The sequence below is a fragment of the Erpetoichthys calabaricus genome, chromosome 3, assembly GCF_900747795.2.
Source record: "Erpetoichthys calabaricus chromosome 3, fErpCal1.3, whole genome shotgun sequence".
NCBI classification, from domain to species: Eukaryota; Metazoa; Chordata; class Cladistia; order Polypteriformes; family Polypteridae; genus Erpetoichthys; species Erpetoichthys calabaricus.
In genome coordinates, this window is record NC_041396.2 from 73,263,650 (window position 1) to 73,285,896 (window position 22,247).

A 22,247-nucleotide genomic window follows, 5' to 3' on the forward strand; every position below is an offset into this window, starting at 1 on the left:
GTGAGACGAGACTTTGTGCCAAGAGATTTAACCACGCCCAGGGCTGGAAAAAAAAGACAAAGAGTAGATGACAAAGTAGAATGTCGTAAAGAATTCAGAAACATTGGCACGATACACATATAGAGCAGGTTAGAGATAATGAAAGTACTAAAATTTGAAAGTCTCAAAAAAATGATAGTAAAGATCGTATTAGCACAAACGGAAAATATTACTCAGTGAAATAATGGAACAGAGAAAAGAGATCGAATATATTGTTCAGATTTAAACTTTAAGTCGGAGATTTGTAGATCGTCTAATTCGTGTTGCCATCAGGGAAAAGTGGTGTTTCTTCCCAATGAAGAGGCATATCCGCGAGAGTTAAAAGATTTGTTGTTTGGTGAAAGTGCAATCCACATACACGAGCAGCAAAGTGGCTGGCGCGTAGTGCAGGACAGGGGGTTGGTGAGCGAAGCTCCCTACTCAAGAAAATTCTCACTGATTTGACCTAATCACAGAACCTTTATTGATCAGCCAGAAAAAAGCATTCAAAATTCATGTTGCAAGTTAGCTATAAAAACAAGTTAGCCAGCAAAAATGTTTTAGTCAAAATATCTTAAGAGGAAAACCATTGTCTAGAATCATCATGTTATAATTTACGATCTTCTTTATTTTTTCCACAGTTTTTATTTATGTTTTTTTAGCCCTAGGAATTTAATTATTTAATTAGTTTTATTAATTTACTGCATTATTTAAGAGTTAATCATTTTTAGGGTCATTTTTGACAATGTGCTGATTCCTTAAAGAACGTTGCCATTTTTCAGAGTTTAGTATGCTCTGTTGCCATGGCAATTTCCCACAGTTCTTTGTAGAGTGCATAATTGATGACATCATGTTGCACAGTATAAAGGATAACCACCAGTATAGACTGGATAAAAACTTAGCGACTTGTGTAACTTTCTTTATGACTTTGTTATTGCACCCTGTAATTCTCATTTGACTACTGTTCCTTTGGTTTTTGTTTTGGTTATGACAAAAGTTTTTCTTTGATCATCCAGTATCAACACTCCTTTGTTTTCCTAACTATGGTTATCTCCCGGTCCTTTTATAAAAATTAATATTGATTAGCTGCTAGTCAGTACGCATCCTTACAATGAAGAAATGGACCAAAAGTATGTCTTTATAATTACTAGTGATAAATCAATGGATAATTTAAGCTAATTCTTCTGTCAGTGCACTGTTGTATGTTGTGTTCATGTCTTGGCAGAGAATACATTCAGATTCAGGTAATACACTAGATGATGTCAATCAGGTTGATCATATATTCCCAAACTATTGCTGAATCAACATATAAAACAGACCTGCCGCAATTGTGTGTTAATGTCTGCTATTTTGAATAGGCATAATTCTAAGAGGAAAAGCACACATATGTGGTTATGAGTTTGAGGGTATGTTTATGCTCCTTGCTTTTGAAGGCAATAATATCCATCTTCAGAGCCAGAGCAGCACACATCACCGCAGGTCTATGCCAGCAGTTCTAGACCAGCAGTTATAGGGAAGAAGTTGAGGTTAAGGTTAGTATGGTTAGCATGTAATGTAAATGGTTAAGGTTAGGGGTTAGTTAATGTTAGGGGTTAGTATTATTTAGGTTAGGTTTTGGTGTGGTGAGCGTGTCAATCAATTTGATTTCCGGTAACCTATAAGTATTTGTTACGAAACTGCAGGTCAAGACATGTGGTGAAGTATGGTGCTGTGACCCTGCAGGCCGATATATCTCTTTGAAGAGGAGCCTTCCTGCTTGCCCATTCTCTAGGCACAGAATTTATAATAAAGCAGCAAACATGAAGTATTTACTTAGTTATCTTGTTTTGCAATTGTAAGGCGTGGACTCTAAAATTGAAGTGTTAAAAGGCAGAGTAAATTATTTAACTTTGCTAATAAATTTCTCCTGCCTCTTACATGCCTGATTAATGTGAATTCAGCACCCAATGAAAGTACTGCAGGAGGCAAAGAATAACTTAGAGGCATGGACCTGCCAATTTATGATCCTAAGCTTAAAGTCTATTACAATATATAACATCCTAAGGTGTATCTGGCCTTAGTCTGCAAGAGGACATCAGAGACCTGACAATATCTACCTGGTAATAGCTGCTGCCACACACTAGCTTAGGAATATACCATTGCCTCTTTAGAGGCCCACAACACATCTCTCGCTCAATGATCAATGCCCTTTAAGTTTCTGTAAAGTGTGTGAATGCCTGGCCCCTGATTTCTTCCCTATCAAGCCTGAAACTGGAACTTCACTTTACTTAAAGTATCACAATACAAAAGTGTTCCCCATTCCTACCCTAGTCTTGTCTCTGTATCTATAGATACAAATTTAAACTGATGAAAATAAGTAAAAACATACCTTTGGTATATTTTGTAATGAATGTCACCGCAATATAAAACCCAACTGCAACATTTTTTTATTATAGTGCGTCTGCTTTTCAGCTTATTTGATCTAGTATTAAACCAGCCTTTTTTTTGAAAAATAAAACATTGTAAATTGTCTGGCAAGCCTTGAATGTACAGTAATTGTTAATCAGTGTAAAATCTAAGGGTCTGTTATGACATTACAGTTCTAATTCCTGGGCTGTTCTTCACATTCTGGAGATGTTTTATCAGTTATAGTGTCACCCAAAATTTGCCATTGTTTTGGACTTTTCAAAGATTCTGTAAGATAAGGTGTCACTCAGACCCAAATGAAACTGATTTTGTACATCTGGCCTGAGCTGGCACAAAGGTTTGGTTAGTAATGTCTGCTAACAACAGAGCAAAACCTAAATGTATAAGAGTGTAAGAGTATTATATATTCTTTGGAAGGAATGGATCATGTCATTCTGCCAATGTCAAGAGAAGGATCACTTTCCAATGCTGGAAAACATTAAAGTTAAATCTTTTAAAGGTTAAGGAAACTGCTAGGTTTATTGAGCTACCTGCACACGCCTAAATTGCTGTGGAGAGCTACACCACTAAAAGGAACAGGTAGCAGTCCTACAAAACTCAAGCACTTCTATATCCATCTCATAAGGAGCCAAATAAATGGTATGAGTGGAAGCTGTTGGACAGTTACATTTTTGTTTACATATGACAAAAGTAACATCAAAGCACTTCCAGGTGCCAGTATTTCCATAAGTGATGGGGAACTGTAAGAAATCAGGAAACCATGCTGTTAGAAATTAGTGTGTTTTGCATTTGGCAAATGGATATGGAAATGATGGGGAGAAAAGAATTTTAGGATGATAGAGAAATATAAGAAACTTGTAAAGGAAGCAAATGAAATGTTGTGTTAGAGGGATATCTAGTGCTTAGAACAAAAGTGCAAATTTTGCAGTGAGACAAATAGTCAGATGAGAATAAAAACATATGAAGACTTTTAGGGGGTGTGAAAATTGAAGATGAATGCAGAAAGTCAATAGAATGAAGGAGTGTATAAACTAGAAGCAAATTGCATCAGAAACATAAAACAACTAGTGATCAAGCAACATAAAATAAGATTTCTTTAACATCAACAAGACAAAAAGAAAAAGTACATATAAAGGACTTAAAGTCAAAATCAAGACTGTGTGTTTTTATACATCAGAATTTTTGGATTGCTGCAGGAATCCTGAAGTTCCAGACAATTAGAAGACAGAAATGCTGAATCAGCTAGATAATCAGAATATTTTTATATGACATTCAGAAATGCAATTTAGAGGTTTATCCTTCTGTATAAACTGTCTTACTTAAAAAAGCTGGTGACATATCCCATAAACATACATTTTTTTTTCGTTTCAGTCATCATATATTCATGCAGTTAAAATAAGTTTTTCATTTTTCTTTCAATTAAAGCTATGGTATCATCTGGGTTACATGTATAGATGCAAATGACTTTGACTCATAAGGTAATCCCACACTATTAAAATGGTGTTTGTCACACATAGCACACCTACAAACAGCTATGAAGACCATATTAGCATAATAACAGTAGAGGCTAAAACAACTGAAGGTTATTTAATAGCCATTGCTTCTTTTGCTGCCTTTCAGTGTGACAAAATATAAATATTTTTTTTGAGATTTTATACTCCCTACTATATTACATACATTTGATATGATATGTAGTACATCATAAACAATTAATATACACTGTTCATTCACTTAACTTCAGTCATCTAGGAAACGTTTAAAATATGTTTTGGCTACTCAGTGTTACTTGATATTAAAGTTGCATTTTTCCTGTTACTGTATCCACATTAAACTGCTGTCATTGACCACATGTAATATATATTGTGACATCCATGTACTCCTTGAGCTTCAGTTGATAATAATTCACGAGTCTTCTCATAGGTGAATATTATGATATTTGGGGAAACTGATGAATAGCATGAGATCAAATCATGCCAAAAACAGCAGTTTCTCATGCCAGTTGCAAGTTAGCAAGAAGCTTTTTAGGTAAAGTGTTAACTAGAAATTTCTGCACTCAGAGAACTTTCTATTTCGGTTAAATAAAATGTATTTTTTGTTGCTCAGAGAAATGTGTTCACAATGTTTGCTGTGTTTACATTAGGCTCATAATTCTTCTGCCACTAAGATGGCCTATATCATTTTATTGGCAGTACATATTAATGCGACACTAAATCTTGCTTATTGTTAAGTGGCAGAAAATATAATGCCTTCCACTGTATTTATTATCAAAGACTCTACTTTGAATATAGTTGTTTCTAAATTTCTGTGTCAAAGCCTATTTGAGAATAACAGTGAAATTTGTATCAGGTTTTATTTGAAGATAGAGTGGGTAGCACATTCAGCTCAGATGAAGACATATCATTGTTATGAAATGGTTTGTTGTGCTTTATTTTGCTATTTTTTTCCTGTTGTTACATTTCATGGGAATTTTTGAAATATTATGAATTTGTTTTTATATTTGTTTTTTTTTCTCCAGCAATGTGTCATTAAAAAAGTTATTTTATTTTGCTATTTTGAAATCTGTAGGACATTGCTAATTTGAAGATGGGTTGCAAAGATGCACTAATGTGTTGTTAGGAAACCTTCCCTATAATCCACACCATTATGTTGTCAGCATGACAACAGTTTTTAGGCTTTAATGTTCTACAGATGCCATCCATTATTGTGGATTAACTGTTCTTTTTCAGATCTCCAACCACTTCTTCTTACTTAGTGCAAAGAGTGTGTCTGGAGGTCACTCTTTGAGGAGAGGTCAATGTCAAAGTTTGTTAATGTTCCCATAAATAGCCATGTTTCTTTTTGTCTAATTCTTTTACTGCTAGACAGGCAAGTGCTCCAACCTGACACTCAATCACCTACACTCACCCTTACTTGTTTGCTTTTTTAACTCCCTTGGCTGTTCATACTGCCGACTTCTCTCCTTATATGTTTTTTAAATTGATTCTGGCTAGCTCTTTTGTTCTTGTTCTGCTTAATTGTTGACTGATTTCTTCTCTTTAGCTTGCAATCACGGGCTCGCCTTGTTTTAATGTTCCTGATTGTTATGGCTTTTGTACTCTTTATATACTCCTTAAATACAGATTATTGCAAAACAGTAAGTAAACCAGAAAACATTATTAGGTAAGAACATCCACCCTAAGGCACCCAAACACCACCTGCCCCAAGACACTTCTGAAACACTACACTATTAATTCATGCAGCAGATAATTCAAGTACCATAAGTTTGTAGAAACAGGCTTTCCAAAAATTGAATGATGGAGAGTCAGAAGATTTTCAGCATGAATCTAGGGCTAACTTTGCAGCAACTGTCCCAACTGTAAGAAGGACAGAGAAGTAGCAGAAAAAGTCCAGGGGAATGAAGGCTTGAGAAATAAAAGGGATATTGTAGGAAAAGACGGAAGAAAGAAAATTAAGAAAGGCTAAGACTGAGTGAGACTCCCAATACTTATGTAAAAAAGGTGGCTAGGGATTTACTGTAGATGAACATTAAAAAAAAGGAAATCCTTATAAAGGCCCACAGTGAAACTGGAGTGAGACACAACAAATGTACAAATTTGAACTGAATGTGTAGGCAATTTGAGCTTTTGAGTAATGTTCTTAAAAAACAGGTGCCAGTCAAGAAGTGCAGATAGTGGACAATCACAGCCCCAGACTATTGAATACCGCAATGTGTACATTGGAACATTGTTTTAGAATGAACATAAGATGAGAACAGACTGTTCAGCCCAGCAAAGTGTGGCAATCCTCTTCTCCTAATTTTTCCAAAATAACATTTAGTCAGGTTTTGAAGGTCCCCAAAGTACTACAGTCTACAACTATTACTTGATAGCATATACCATATTAATATGGTTCACTGGATGAACTTTTTTTAACTGTTACTGTCTTTGTTTCCATGTTCATTTTGGAGAAGTAAAGTTAAAAATAACATTTGGGATCCAATGTACTAATTTCCTTTATAATTTTGCACACTTTAATCATGTCATCTCTTAACGTCGGCTTGCTTAAACAGAAAATGTTCAACTCCTTCAACCTGTCCTCATACTGTAACTCATATCCCACAGACTTCTCTGCACTTTGTGTAGTGTTACTATGTTGTTTTTTTATTATGAAGGGCAAAGACAATATTCCAGTAACACCACACAAGTTCATTATATAGTGCAGCTATATAACTTTCCTTAATTTGCACTCCACACACTGAGCTATATAACTTAAAATCCATTAGGCTCTTTAATGGTTTCTCTATACTGTATGAAAGCGAAGAGTCCACTACAGATCCAAGGTTCTTCTCCTAAGATGTGCTTTCAAGTTTCAAATCTCCCATTGTGTAAGTAAATCTGATATTTGTACGTCCTATGTTTAATGATGTAAATTTACTCACATTAAATTTAATCTGCCACAGATTTAACCAAATCTGAATTCTGAGTAGGTCTGCCTGGAATAATTTGGCTGATTGAAAATGATCTGCTATTCCACCTAGTGTAGTATCATGCAGTATAATATATTAGAATAAAACATATTATAGTATAATATTGTTGAAAGAGAAGCAGTCCTAGCATTAATCCTTGAAACGTGAAATCCCAGTTCTTTTAGTTTTATCATAAGTTCCTCATGTGAGGCATAATAAAAAGCCTACTGAAAATCAAGATAAATATTGCAGGCATTATTTTATAATAACATCTAGTTAAAACATCACAAAACTTTCAGGAAATTTCAACTTCCTTACAGTTCAAGAACAACTTGAGAAACTAACAGTCAGCTTATAGAGTAAATTACTTAAACAAATTGACCTGAAATAGGTTCTGTTTTCATTGCTTTTAACCAAAACAATGTTTTTAATAAGAAGTGGTTCATGGTGTTTATTAATGTACAATACACAGACTGATTTTTTTGAAAAAACAATAGATGTAAAATGAATCCCTATCTCACAAAGAGAAAATCTTACCATTAAAATCTCATGTACTGAATTGTATTTTAAAATTGATCTGCATTCGTGATTCCAAAATATTGCAGTCTGACAAAGAAGACAGTTTGTTTAGGGCACACACAAACATATTCACAATTCAGATATTAACAGTTCTTATCTACAATAAGTTAATTTAGAGCTCCTAGGTCACTAAATAGCTTTTCTTAGAAATATTAGAGTAAACACTGCTGAACACAAAGCAAAAAAGAAATCATTCTCAGAAATCATTCTACAGGAGGGACAGGGCCCAAGTACCCTTAGGAATTCAAGCTTCATGCTGCCCTATTCTGTAAGGATACCACACTATATATCAATGCGATAAGAACTATAAAAATTTAGTAGAATTCTTTTCTTCAGAAAGGCGTTTGTTAAGGTTTGTTCAGGTATTGCACTATAATGTATCTTTGTCGACAATTGCCTGGAAACCCACATGCAGTTGTCTTACGTATCCTAGCAACCTCAGCACTGAAGTCGGGGCTAAGGGATTTTTTAAGCTTCTTTCATATATAACAATTTATTTAAGATAAGTTTACAAAACGCTTTCTGAATCAATATAAAATATCATATAATTTTACTTGTTTTCATAGAATGGAATATTACTGTATAATATACATTTGTTTTAAAGATTGTTTAATATATATATTCAAACAGTAGCAAAGTATACAGTTACATTTTATTGTTGACGTTTTCTTTAAGAATTTCAGCTACAAAGTGTGCATAATGCTACCCAAGCACTCACGTTTTTTTCTTTGCTTTTTATGGTGTTAATTGTGTTATTGCATGTTGTAGACAGATTTTTACTGTATGTGGTGTGAACAAAAAGCATGCATGCTGTGAAGATAACAAGTAAAAAAAAGGCTAATTAGAATTTACTTAATAAAAAAATCTCTGATATTAACTGTACAAGAGGAACTTACTTGTTTAATAGGGAAACACTTCTGATAAAATTTTAATGCAAGCTTTTAATCTTTTTGTTCGTTACTCTACACTGAAAATTATAATTTTAGATAAACGGATAGAGACCTGTGTTATCTATCTATCTATCTATCTATCTATCTATCTATCTATCTATCTATCTATCTATCTATCTATCTATCTATCTATCTATCTATCTATCTATCTATCTATCTATCTATCTATCTATCTATCTATCTATCTATCTGATTGTTTTTGCTCAATACTACTTTTTAATTATCTAGTATATTTTTTTTTAGCTTGTGTAGGTAGGCCAGCAGATAGATGGATAGATGCTGTCTATCTGAATGCAGTATGTGTGTTGCCTTTTCTTTTCTTTCAGCCAAGCGGTACTGTAAAAATTCAAGTTCAGCAAGCAGCACAACGAGCAGTTATGCTCCCAGCAGCAGCAGCAGTAGCAGCAGCATGAGTTGTGGAGGAGGCAGTAGTGCCAGCAGCACCTGCAGCAAGAGCAGCTTTGACTACACCCACGATATGGAGGCAGCCCACATGGCTGCCACTGCCATCCTCAACCTGTCTACAAGATGCCGTGAGATGCCTCAGAACCTGTCCACCAAGCCCCAGGATCTCTGCTCAAGGGTAAACTTTGTTAACCCATTTACTGCACCTAGGAAGCTACCCTTTTCTTTCTGTGGAGTGAGAGATTGACTTCAGTTAGGAGAAATGCTTCAATTATTTCTGACATGCAGCAGGCAAGAGAAACAGAGAAAAGAGAAAGGCAGACAATTTGAGTTCTGTGTGTTCTGTCATACAGTATAGTGGAAGGATGTGTAATATATTTTACTTTATAATATTTGGAATTAAATACATTTTGCCACAATTTTGATGTCCAAGAAAACAAACATTTTTGATAGCAAAGAAATACAGCTTATATGCCTTTACATTTTCTTTAAAAGGAACTAGGATAAGTATTGGCATTTTTTATATGGATTCATTGTTGGCAGAATTTAACAGCAAAACAGAAACTGAGAGATAATTATTACCTAGGAAATAGGAAGTCCTGTGAGTACTTCACATTTTTTTCTTCTGGTGGCATTTTTCATTTAATATTTACATATGAAGTGCAACATCTAAAAATAGATTATAAAAGTAGGATGCAACAAGGATAGCTCATTTAAGGATGACACAGTGTTATTCAGCAAAATAGCCATACAATGCTTTATATCACTTTCTTGTGTTAATGATGAGAGTGCTGTCCAGCAACAGTGAATGTTGATTTCAGAAAATTTAATCCTATAATTGCAAAGTGAAAGGCCTCTTCAAGCAAGGAATTTCCTTGACTCTTGTTTTTTTTTTGGTCTGTCTTAATATTCAGTCACTGCCCTCTAAAGAGGAAAACCCTGCCAAAAAAGGTAGTTGATGGTACCACCTTATTATTATTATTTTTTTGTGGAAAACGTTACTATATTATGCATATTGAAGGATATATATTTGAATTTCTTTACAGAAAAGAGACTATGCATTAATGTTGTTCATTAGTTTAGTTTAGTTAATTGTACTGACTGTATATATTAACAGTTTTCCTTAATAATTTTATCCTGGATAAAAACTTGCATTAGTTATTGCTTTATTAAAATGCTTATCTAATGTTTTGGACTTTGAATTCTTTTAATTAAACACAAGGGTAGGATTCTTCCCAGAAGGTAAAATAACATCTTGTGATCTTATAGATAGATAGATAGATAGATAGATAGATAGATAGATAGATAGATAGATAGATAGATAGATAGATAGATAGATAGATAGATAGATAGATAGATAGACCTAATCATGCCATTATTTTTACCCTGTTATTAAGAAGGAATTTTTACCCTGTTATTAAGAAGGATCTGAAAATAAAGTAATGATTTTATATATTATGATATTATAAGTAAACAGAATTACTGTTTTTCAGTACATTTTACCACTTCTAAGACTGGTACCTTTGGAGATATTACTAGCAGTCATATATGACAGCTGATCTTATTGTTAAAGACAAATATGAGCACAGTAATTCTGCAGTAGGTGAAATGACTCATTATCAGTAAACGGAGGACATTCCCTGATTAAAATGTGACCTTGGGTCGGTGTTCAGTTTATTGAGTTATTTCTTATTTGCTGGGATTGGCTGTAGTTGGAGCACAGGGTGTTAGATTAATGTGATGTGAATCAAGGACTGAGTAGAAAGCCTCATATCACTAGTATATAGAATAGGAAAAATAGAATAATAAACAAAAGGAGAGAGACAATAAAATAGAGAAATCCAAGGGTAAGCGTGATCTTGGGCTAACAATATATTTTAGAGCTCAAGCCATTGGCTGTCCTGCTTACTGTTAATTAGAGCTAATAAAAATATTCCCTCCAAGGAATTTCTACTGACACCTGTCTAGTGTGTTTTCCTGCAGACAGTTGAAGTTACTGAATATCTCTTCACTCTAGCAGTCTCTCTCTCAATGGTTTACTACAAGCAAATGATGGGCTGGCTGTTATAGGCTAATTTAATTTACACTTGTTCAGAAAATATGCATTGAAATATAGGCTATTTCAATTAGCTGTAATTCAGAGGAAGTATAATTAATTATTAAGTAAAAAAAAGCTCTCTTGGTTAGTGCAGGTTTTTTTTCAGGCATTACCAATTTACATTTAAAATGATATGTAATTTATGCTAGATGTATACTGTATATTTTCTGTCCTCTAATATGTAATTAAAGAACACAGTTGGGAGCAGTTGTTTCGTGTTCAATCAAAAGCGAAGACTACATAATTCATTATGACCTCATGTAAAAAGGCATAACAGTTTTACTTTTACGGATTCTCTTTATCATACACTAGGGAATTCAGATTAAAATGTACACTGCATTTAGGCATAATATAAAGAAGAAGTGCATTATACAGGAAGAAAATTAGAAACTTAACAGGTGTATTTAGTGTGTGGTTAAAAAATGCATTCATCAGTATAAAGCTTAAGCAATCAAACTTTGTTTTTTCCCCAATTACAAGATAGTAATTATGATATTTGGTTGAATATGTACTGTTAAACACAGTACATTCATGACACATCAAAGAACATTATTTTTGTAAAATACTGAAATAATTTGAATTTATAATATAGACTAATATAATGTTTCCATTTTCTTTCCAAACACAGATTCTCTGCTTCCTTGAGTTTGTCTTAGGAGCATCATGTTAAAGCAGGATCCTGCCATAAATACTGTTGTCAGTCATTGCAAGCAATACTCATATTTAACAAATATTTTTTTTAATTAAGCCATTGTAAAGAACACAAAGATGACTGACTAATGTGCTTATGAATGTTTTCATTCTTACGGTAGCATTTTACTAATGTTTTTGTTAATTTCTTCTTTTGGTTTTCAGCCTATAAATATGAACTCAGTGCAGTTGGACATAGTACCTTTCAACTGGCTATTTAATTAGTGGCATTAAAAATTTAGCTTAGACCACTAAGCATCCTATATGTATTGCAAAACCACCAGTGTGCCACTGTCAAACAACAACCACCAGCCGTAACATGTACAGTTAATATGCTTGTCTTTTAAAAGTTGATTTATAGTTGAATTGGGTATATGGGTTAAAAATACAATATTTCCTTTACAATCTAATATTATTCAAATACAACTAAAACCAAATTAAACCACTTTATTCCAAATTCAAGATCTATTCCATTTGAATAACCTGCTGATGGGATAGAGTTTTGGGCCCTATATCCCTGAATTAAATTAAGCAGGTCAGAGAATGTTATGTGTTATCTTATTTATTGTATTAAGTTAGTATTCAGCCAGCAGTGCTCTTAATTGAGAAATCCTTTCTATTTCTGATCCTTTGAAAATCATTATCTGCCTAATTAAGAAAATTCTTTTGTGCAATAATAACAAAGGCAAAATCTTATGACTTAAGGATAGTAAGCAGTAGTAATATTTTTGCTTGACAAGTATTGTTACACATTTTTCAATATCTGAATGATTGCCTGCAGCTTCAAGTTGAAATAGTTATTTTAAGCTGTAATATGGTGTGTTTATATAAAGTTGACATTATAGAAATATCTCCTTACATTCCAATTTCACTTCATTTAAACAAATTCCAATTTTATTTGATTAAGCAGTGATTTGGCAATATTTAAAAGTAATATTTTGACAAAGTCTTCAGGAGATGAAGGTGATCGTAGTGAATTATATTTCGGTAATTTTAGACAAGCTGTCTAAATTTTCTCTTCTTGCATATATTCACATTTTTCTTTTTTATTTCAAATAATTTTAAATACAGTGTGTTTCATTTTGCTAAAACTGCAATAATTTAAATAAACATGGTTACTTCTGTTACTAGTGGTGTCCAGTAGAGCAAAAGCTTAAAAAAAAACCGTAATGTTTTATAGTTTGTTCCCTTCTTGGCAGAATCCAGACATTGAAGTGGACGAAAATGGAACCCTTGATCTAAGTATGAACAAGCAGAAAGGGCGAGATGGCAGCTGTGCCATACTGACTCCTCTGGAGCCAATGTCTCCACAGAGACAAGCCATGATGAACAGTAGGTGCTACCAAATGAACGAGACAGACTGCTGGGATCTGCCTGTTGATTACACCAAATTAAAACCTACAAGGATCGATGAGGATGATTCCAAAGAGGTATATAAAGAAATATAATTGCACATTGAAAAATGTCATTCAGTTTACAGCAACAAGTAAAACTAGTGTGTGAAACAGTGTTACATTTTAAAGTTAAGTTAACCTTCAATAAATAAGCAGAAAGCCTTGCTGTCATTTTCTAGTTATAATGCATAATATGTGATATCTGTTCCATTTTTTTAGAGAAAAAAAACAAATGAGGTAGCAAACAGCCTAGCAGATCTGCATTACAGATCTAATGTTTAAACAAAATGTTCTTCATTCATATCTTTAAAGAGAATATGAGGGTTTTTTCAGCAATACCACTGCCAGAAATTTGCAAGAATTCTCTAAATCTAATCATCAATGTTTTACAGACAAAAGTGCTTATTTCCTCTATACCAGTTTGCCACCTAGTGGAAATTATCAGTAAGAACGGATTGGCTGCAGCCTTTTAATGCTTATTACTTATCTGGTAAAATATTTAAGAGTGCAGTTTTCTTAAAGAAATTTTGTAAGGAGTGGAATAATAAAGAGCTAGAATGAATGCTTTGCTTATTTGAAATATTTTTTGACAATCAAGTGTAGGCAAAATACCTTCAGTAACTGTGTAATATTATGCTGTATATTCATAACTACCCAAATCCAAATAAGAAAGATCAAAAATAAAAATGAATACAGTCGATCGATTCATGTACTGATTTAATTAATTTCAGGGTGATGCAACACTAGGGTGCAATGCATGAACTAACCCTGAAATGCAGCACCAGTCCATTGCAGGGCACACTAACACACATAAGTTCACTTAAGTGTTACCTGTCAGTATGTTTAACAAAACATAATATTGGTAAGTGCTTCAGAACCAATAAAACAACTCCTTTCCCTTATGCCAGTTTTTTCATTATGTATATTTTAAGGCAATTTAAGAAAGAGAGAATACTAATTCATCCATCTTTATTAACTCAGTAATGAATCATGCCTGCGGTGGGTTGGCACCCTGCCCGGGATTGGTTCCTGCCTTGTGCCCTGTGTTGGCTGGGATTGGCTCCGGCAGACCCCCGTGACCCTGTGTTCGGATTCAGCGGGTTGGAAAATGGATGGATCATGCAATACAAGAACCACCTCTGTATTGTATACCTGTCCATCTTAAAGTACATCCACCCACCCACATTCACTTATGCAACGTTAGTTTACATTTTTTAATTAACCTAAGAATTATATTTGGAAGCCAGAGTCCTCAGAGAAAACCTGCACACAAACATACACATACAGAGAATCTGCAAAACACAAGGAAGGCACTCCAGCTGGAAATCAAATTACACTCTGAAACATTGTTAGCCATTCCACTGTATCAAACAGACAGAAGATTTTTCATGCTAGTCTACAACGGTTAAATGACAATGTTTACAAACTATTAATTAGTTTATTTTCTGAATCTGTTTTTTTTTGTAAAAGATGGCTGTGAAGCACTAGCATTTGATGTAAGACAGGAAATAATCAATAATGCTGTTTCACCCCAGGTCACACTCATGCACACACTAATAGTCAACCTAACCTACATGAATCTGGAGTATGGGAAGAATATTGGGACATCTAAATGTGAGGATCGGAATACCTAAGCATTGTACCTCAATCTAAGCCTTTACAAACTATTGTAATAAATTTCAGAATTTGTTTTATTGCATTTATTACAGAAGAGTACTGTAATGTAGCTCTTTAAGCATAAAAGTAAAAATACCTTTCTTAAAAACCAAATGAAATTCATGACAAATCAGGTACATTTGCCAAAAAGACTAATGCATGACATATAATGTGCACCCTGTCATCTGATAAAAAATAGTGTAATCAAACAAAGAGAAACATATCTGTGTGGTCAACAAACTTACTTATCTTTCTTCTCATTTACTGAATATTTTACTTTAAACATAATGACATCTTGCCTGAAGAAAGGTCCTGAGTTGCCTTGAAAGCTTGCATATTGTAATCTTTTTAGTTAGCCAAAAAAAGGTGTCATTTTGCTTGAGTTCTCACTACTCTAAACAAAAAAGGACTTTAATGAGAGGAGACTGGCACTGGGATATTTAAAGTAATGTTTGTTATATGGTTATAAATTAAAACTATGCTTCTGTAGTAAAATCAGTTGTCAAAATGCAACATAATCAATTTATAAGAAATAATTATTTAAAAAAAATATATTTAAAACTATTTTAGATATGTTTTCTCATACATAAATATCTAATCTGTAACAGACATTTGAAAAGAAGAAACCTAAATCCTGAAATATTGCCTTTAACAGAAAACACACAGTCCTTCCCAAAATTCTTTTCTGGAAAAAATAAACCATTTTCCATTCATCTATTTGTCCATTTTGTACACAGCTTATGAAGATGACAGCTGCTGTAATAACCAAAGGTCTACTCACCAGATGTCTATGCTGCTTCATTTACCCCATTAGATTTACAGTGGCAGCATTCCTAAATTCTTGCCAAGCTAGACAACCTACTTATAGCTTCAAAAAATATCCTATTGGAAAAAAAAATATCACTGTAGCTGGTGTTACGCTCTTACCATGAGAGAAAAACTTTAGATTTTAAATTTTGAGTTCATCCTGATATCATCATATCATACTTTCAGTGGTTCAGTCACACCTTAGTAATCACATTCAGATGAGGTTAAAAAGAAAACCTTTGTCTATATACATATACTACTATTGGGCCTCAGGACTATATACTTTTCAAGCCTTGACTCATCCATGATGTTTAATTACCAAATATTGCGCTCATGAATGGAGGCTAAATGCACATGACAATAACCATCTTGAATGAAGTTGATGTAATGTCAAGAAGCTTTCCACCTACAAATACAGAGACCAAGTGATGACCAACAGTCCTGCCACATTCCTGCATTCCAAGTGAAATGATATGGTATTAATCTTCTCCATATGCACAAAATAAATGTAGATAAGATTGTTTCTGTTACCCATAAAATATTTGTACAATGGTAAAATCTACTCTTTTAATAAATGGAATCTGCATTAATCCAGTCTAACAACTGAGCGGTGGAACAAACAGATGAAAGAAATGAATGACCGAACTATTGAGTGAACTCTTCTTGCAAGTTCCTGGTAAAGCCTGGCTTATCTTGTAGAATAATAAGTGTGCAAGGGATGGGTGAAGCCCATTAATGGACTAGGGCTTATGGTCCACTGGTTTATGGTCCCTATTTTTCGATCTTTAAGGCCTGAACCAAACACCTCTACCTCTAGTTCACGCATCTTTCATTATACCTTTTTAAAGATGTCCTTTAGAGGCAACATTTAAATAGCACATTAATCATGACAATCTAATATTTTCTATATAGTTTTCTTTTCCAATAAGATGTCTTGAAAGTTTTTATTTACTACTAGAGTTTCAGATGAGCTTTTACAAAAACTGAACTTTTAGTGTAAGGCCATAAAATGGAAAACAGAACTTGTGGTTGAATATGAAGTATACCTTCCTTATGCTGTTTTTTTTTTGTTAAGTCGTGTTGTGACCAATGTCGATGTCAACACAATAGCTTTGTGGCATGGAATGATGCTTTCAGCAGATGGTTATATCAACAAAGAAACAAATTTTGGCTTCTTCACCATCTATTAACTACTGTACAGTGGTTATATATATTACCACTTAATCAGTTTTTTTGTCAGACCTGTAAGAATTCCGTTAACACAATTTAGATCTTCGTAATAACAGGAAAAAATTAAATATCCAGTGTGTAATTATAAAAAGCAAAGTAACATGAGATATGCAATTAAATACAACACTACTCTTTGTTGGAGCTTTGTGATTTGTATTGGAGGTCATTGTACATTAATTAACTTTGGTGATAATAAAAAATTTTGTACGGTATTGATATTATCAAAAAATCAAATATTGGTTTCTTTAAAAGTCATAGAAACAGTAATTTTACTCACTGACTGATTCCTCACTTACTAACTGATTGAGTAATATACCAAACAGAACACACAAAAACCCAGTGAAGAATATTAACAAGTTAAAGACTTCTTGTTTACCAGCAAGAAACTATTTAGTTATATATGGTTTCACTGTTTTCTGCAACTCAATTATGCCTCATTTACTTGACAGTTGTTTTAGATAATGTCCAATAAAAGAATAAACACCATTTCCCCATGTTTTGTACTTAACATAAATTTATTTTCCTGTCATTTTCAAAGTCAGTAGCATTTCCACCTCACATCTTCAAGTGCTGGTGTTCAGTTCTTGATTCAGTGAGTATCTGTATGGAGTTGTCCACGTGTACAATATTTTCCTTCCACAAAAAACATTACTCTGGTGCCTGCATTATATGGGATACTGATTGATTAGAGTCTATTTCCTTGTGATTGAAAAAGTAGGCTCAGAAAATAGACAGATTTATGGATGGGACACCCACCTTCATTCAAGCTTCACAGGTGGCTGCATAATGCTTCGATCAGGTGGTGGTGGTGCTAACCGGAAAAAAAGGCAAAGAAAAGTAGAGATTAGTAAAGATTGCAAATCCATAAAGAATATGGTAATTCTATGCATTGTGAGGGACAACCAGGAACCTTCAGAGTGTGCTTTTTTAAATTGTAATTGTGACTGTGGGGTGGGAGTTTCCCACAAATAAATCTTCTTGTTTATTGGCAACTTTTGTCCAGAGCCTTTGTATCGGGTGTTTGGGAAGCTGGAGCACCCTCTGATGGCCAAAGCATATATAGTCAATTAAGAGTACAACTAAAATGTAGCCATGACAAAGACAATTTAAATAAGTGGGTTTTTAGGAGATTTTAAAAATGTTCCACAGTGTTAGCCTGCCCAGTCTCTGTTGGCAAAGTGATCCAGATGCTTGGTGGATATCAGCAAATGACCTCCTCACCACTTATTTTATTCTTTGGGATAATAAGAAGGCAATTATTTAAAGATCTAATGTTACGACTTGAATTGTAAGGGGACAGGCATTCCAGGATATAGGAAGAAGCAAGTTCATTTAAAGCTTTATGTACCATTAGCAGTATTTAAAATTCTATTCTAAAGGACATGGGTAACCAGTGTAACCATGCTAAAACAGATGAGATATACTTAAAACAAAAGTCTGAACTAATTTCCCAGCATCTTGAAATGTTTGTAAAGGTCTAACTTTTGCAATGTTCCTTAAGTGAAAAAATGCAGTCGTAATAATCTGGTTAATGTGGGATTTAAAGTTTAGGTCAGAGTCCATGATTACACTGAAATTTTTAACCTCTGCCTTGACTTTCAATGCTAAGGAATCAAGTTTATTTCCGATACCCTCATTATTTCAACTTTTGTTAACCACTAACATTTAAACAAACCTCCTATGATGAAAAACAATTTTGGACGGCGTTTTCCCTTGCCCGGACGCGGGTCACCGGGGCCCCACTCTGGAGCCAGGCCTGGAGGTGGGGCTCGATGGCGAGCGCCTGGTGGCCGGGCCTGCACCCATGGGGCTCGGCCAGGCACAGCCCGAAGAGGCAACGTGGGTCCCCCTTCCCATGGGCTCACCACCTATGGGAGGGGCCAAGGAGGTCGGGTGCAGTGTGAGTTGGGTGGTGGCCGAAGGCGGGGACCTTGGCGGACCGATCCTCGGCTACAGAAGCTGGCTCTTGGGACGTGGAATGTCATCTCTCTGAAGGGGAAGGAGCCTGAGCTAGTGCGCGAAGTTGAGAGGTTCCGGCTAGATATAGTCGGACTCACCTCGACGCACAGCTTGGACTATGGAACCAATCTCCTTGAGAGGGGCTGGACTCTATACCACTCTGGAGTTGCCCCCGGTGAGAGGCGCCGAGCGGGTGTGGGTATACTTATAGCCCCCCTACTTGGAGCCTGTACATTGGGGTTTACCCCGGTGGACGAGAGGGTAGCCTCCCTTCGCCTTCGGGTGGGGGGACGGGTCCTAACTGTTGTTTGTGCGTATGCACCGAACAGCAGTTCAGAGTACCCACCCTTTTTGGAGTCCCTGGAGGGTGTGCTAGAGGGCATACCTTCTGGGGACTCCCTCGTTCTGCTGGGAGACTTCAATGCTCACGTGGGCAATGACAGTGAGACCTGGAAGGGCGTGATTGGGAGGAATGGCCCCCCCGATCTGAACCCGAGCGGTGTTTTGTTATTGGACTTCTGTGCTCGTCACGGATTGTCCATAACGAACACCATGTTCAAGCATAGGGGTGTTCATATGTGCACTTGGCACCAGGACACCCTAGGCCTCAGTTCAATGATCGACTTTGTGGTTGTGTCGTCGGACTTGCGGCCACATGTCTTGGACACTCAGGTGAAGAGAGGGACGGAGCTGTCAACTGATCACCACCTGGTGGTGAGTTGGCTTCGATGGTGGGGGAGGATGCCGGTCAGGCGTGGTAGGCCCAAACGTGTTGTGAGGGTCTGCTGGGAATGTCTGGCAGAGCCCCCTGTCAGAAGTAGCTTCAACTCCCACCTCCAGCAGAACTTCAACCACATCCCGAGGGAGGTGGGGGACATTGAGTCCGAATGGGCCATGTTCCGTGCCTCTATTGTTGAGGCAGCTGACCGGAGCTGTTGGCCGTAAGGTGGTCGGTGCCTGTCGTGGCGGCAATCCCCGAACCCGTTGGTGGACACCGGCGGTGAAGGATGCCGTCAAGCTGAAGAAGGAGTCCTACAGGACCCTTTTGTCCTGTGGGACCCTGGAGGCAGCTGATAGGTACCGGCAGGCCAAGCGGAATGCGGCTTTGGTGGTTGCTGAGGCAAAAACTCGGGCGTGGGAGGAGTTTGGGGAGGCCATGGAGAACGACTTTCGGACGGCTTTGAGGAGATTCTGGTCCACCATCCGGCGTCTCAGGAAGGGGAAGCAGTGCAGTGTCAACACTGTATATGGTGGGGAAGGTGCGCTGCTGACCTCGACTCGGGACGTTGTGGGTCGGTGGGGGAAGTACTTCGAAGACCTCCTCAATCCCATCCCTTCCAATGAGGAAGCAGAGCCTGGGGACTCAGAGGTGGGCTCCCCCATCTCTGGGACTGAGGTCACCGAGGTGGTCAAAAAACTCCTTGGTGGGAGTTCCCCGGGGGTGGATGAGATACGCCCGGAGTTCCTCAAGGCTCTGGATGTTGTAGGACTGTCTTGGTTGACACGCCTCTGCAACATCGCATGGACATCAGGGACAGTGCCTCTGGATTGGCAGACCGGGGTGGTGGTCCCCCTCTTTAAGAAGGGGGATCAGGGGGTGTGTTCCAACTACAGAGGGATCACACTCCTCAGCCTCCCTGGAAAAGTCTATTCAGGGGTCCTGGGGCCTCATGTATAAACGGTGCGTACGCACAGAAATGTTGCGTACGAACCTTTCCACGCTCAAATCGCGATGTATAAAACCTAAACTTGGCGTAAAGCCACGCACATTTCCACGGTAACTCATACCTTGGCGTACGCAATTTCTCCGTTCGGTTTTGCAGACTGGCGGCACCCAGCGTCAAAGCAGTGCTACTCTTCCTATGTGGTTACTCTTTCTTAGATCCACATCCACGGCGGCGGCTTTGTCAAATACACTGAAATTAACCGCATATCGTTCATAAATTTAATGCATCTGATTGTAATTAACCTGTAACAATATAATGGTCCACAGAATGGTCAAACTACTGTTCCTGTGTGCTCATCCTTTCTTTCTTAGCTCCACATTCCTGACGCGGCTTTATAAATACACTGAAATTAACTGCATATTGTTTATTAGTGTAATGCATCTGATTGTAATTAACCTGCTGCAAAATAATGGGCCAGGGAATAGCCATAGTATTCCAAATACCAGAACTGCTTTAGCGTTGTTACGCTCACTGCATCTTGTTCTTCTTTTTGCTGTTCCCGTTAAGGGTTGCCACTGCGGATCATCTTTTTCCATATTACTCTCACTGCACCACTTGGAGTATTTATATCACTGTATCTGAGTGTGAATCACAGCAGCAGATGATCGGAAAGAGAATTATCAGTATACAGTTTCAAGTACACACTACCTCAACCACGGCAAAAAGCGTCAAACCCTTTCCTGTACGGACCTCGCGTTTCAGAAACAGTTTCATCCCAAGAACTATAAACGCACTCAATCACCTCACTGTAAACTTGCACTAGTTATAATATTGCACAACCTGCGCTACTTTATAAAGCGCGTATGATGACAATATCATTTTTAAGATGAAATGCAGCAAAATATGTTGCTTATAGTATACAGATAAAACTTTAACTTCATTTAAATAATCTGCATTGTTAATAATTAAACATGTGAGGACACGGTGCCGCAGCATATAGCTAGTTCAAGGATAGCTCCTGCCTTTCGCTGTATTCTTGCTGGTGCTGACGCGACACTGGAAGGATAGACGAATAGAATAATTAAACATGCACTACGAAGATATTTCAATGTTCCTTAAAAGTTTTGAAGAATCGGCGTTCTAAGCTTACAAATGGCTTAACGTCTATTACAGAGCTGATTGTGTGGCGATTGGAGAAAGAAAAGTATGGACAGGAATTGGAGGTTAGTACGTTTGAAAGAGACAGTACTTCTGTAATAAATTATTTCATCGAAGGTCACACATGGTGCAGCAAGCCTCTTGCGTGAGATATGAACAATCACTGCGCCACCGTGTTCCCATGTTTAATAACATGCTTTCATTCCTATCATCATGAAAATGATATCACGTATACATCTCAGTATTTTAATTATTCAGAGAGCTGTAATATCTCGAATGTAATGCATTCTGTGTCCTGTCGGAGAAAGAGAAAGAACGGAAGCACGTAGTGATTCACACACATAGAGCACATAGAAGATCAAACACAGAAAAAAGCATTTAACATGCTACTTGAGAAACTAGTAAAATAAACGATTTTAAGATGAAGTTTATGATGTTCTACTTTAATGGCAAAATAAACTACGTGATTAAAGTGGAAATTTCGAGATTAAAGTTGACATTTCGTGCTTTTTTCCCGCTGTGTGCCTATGTTTTTTGTCTGTACCCTAATACGCTTTCATATGACACTCAGACGGTGGGCTACGACTCGCCTTTTCACGGCGACTTTGATATGTGATTTCTTTTTTATTTCAGGCACTGTGCGACTTTGTGAATTTGATCTTTCGAGTTTTTCCGACACTCTGTCACTCGATCAACTTTCTTTTGTTGATTATATCATTGTTTAAACCAACAAATAGTATGTTTTTCCTTTGCCTCCACTTGGTATTCGCTGAAATTCTTATATTT

At 36.4% G+C, this 22,247-nt stretch overlaps 1 protein-coding gene across 15 annotated transcripts in view; it reads left to right on the forward strand.

Annotated features, from left to right (window-relative positions):
• LOC114648100 (myelin transcription factor 1-like protein) overlaps positions 1-22,247 on the forward strand; it is a 647,050-nt gene that overhangs the window by 547,939 nt on the left and 76,864 nt on the right. For all 15 annotated transcript variants that reach the window (XM_051925515.1, XM_051925514.1, XM_051925524.1 and 12 more), the window contains 2 exons: positions 8,724-8,980; positions 12,790-13,020. In XM_051925515.1, the coding sequence (XP_051781475.1) occupies positions 8,724-8,980; positions 12,790-13,020 (488 nt within the window). The remainder of the gene's footprint in view (positions 1-8,723; positions 8,981-12,789; positions 13,021-22,247) is intronic.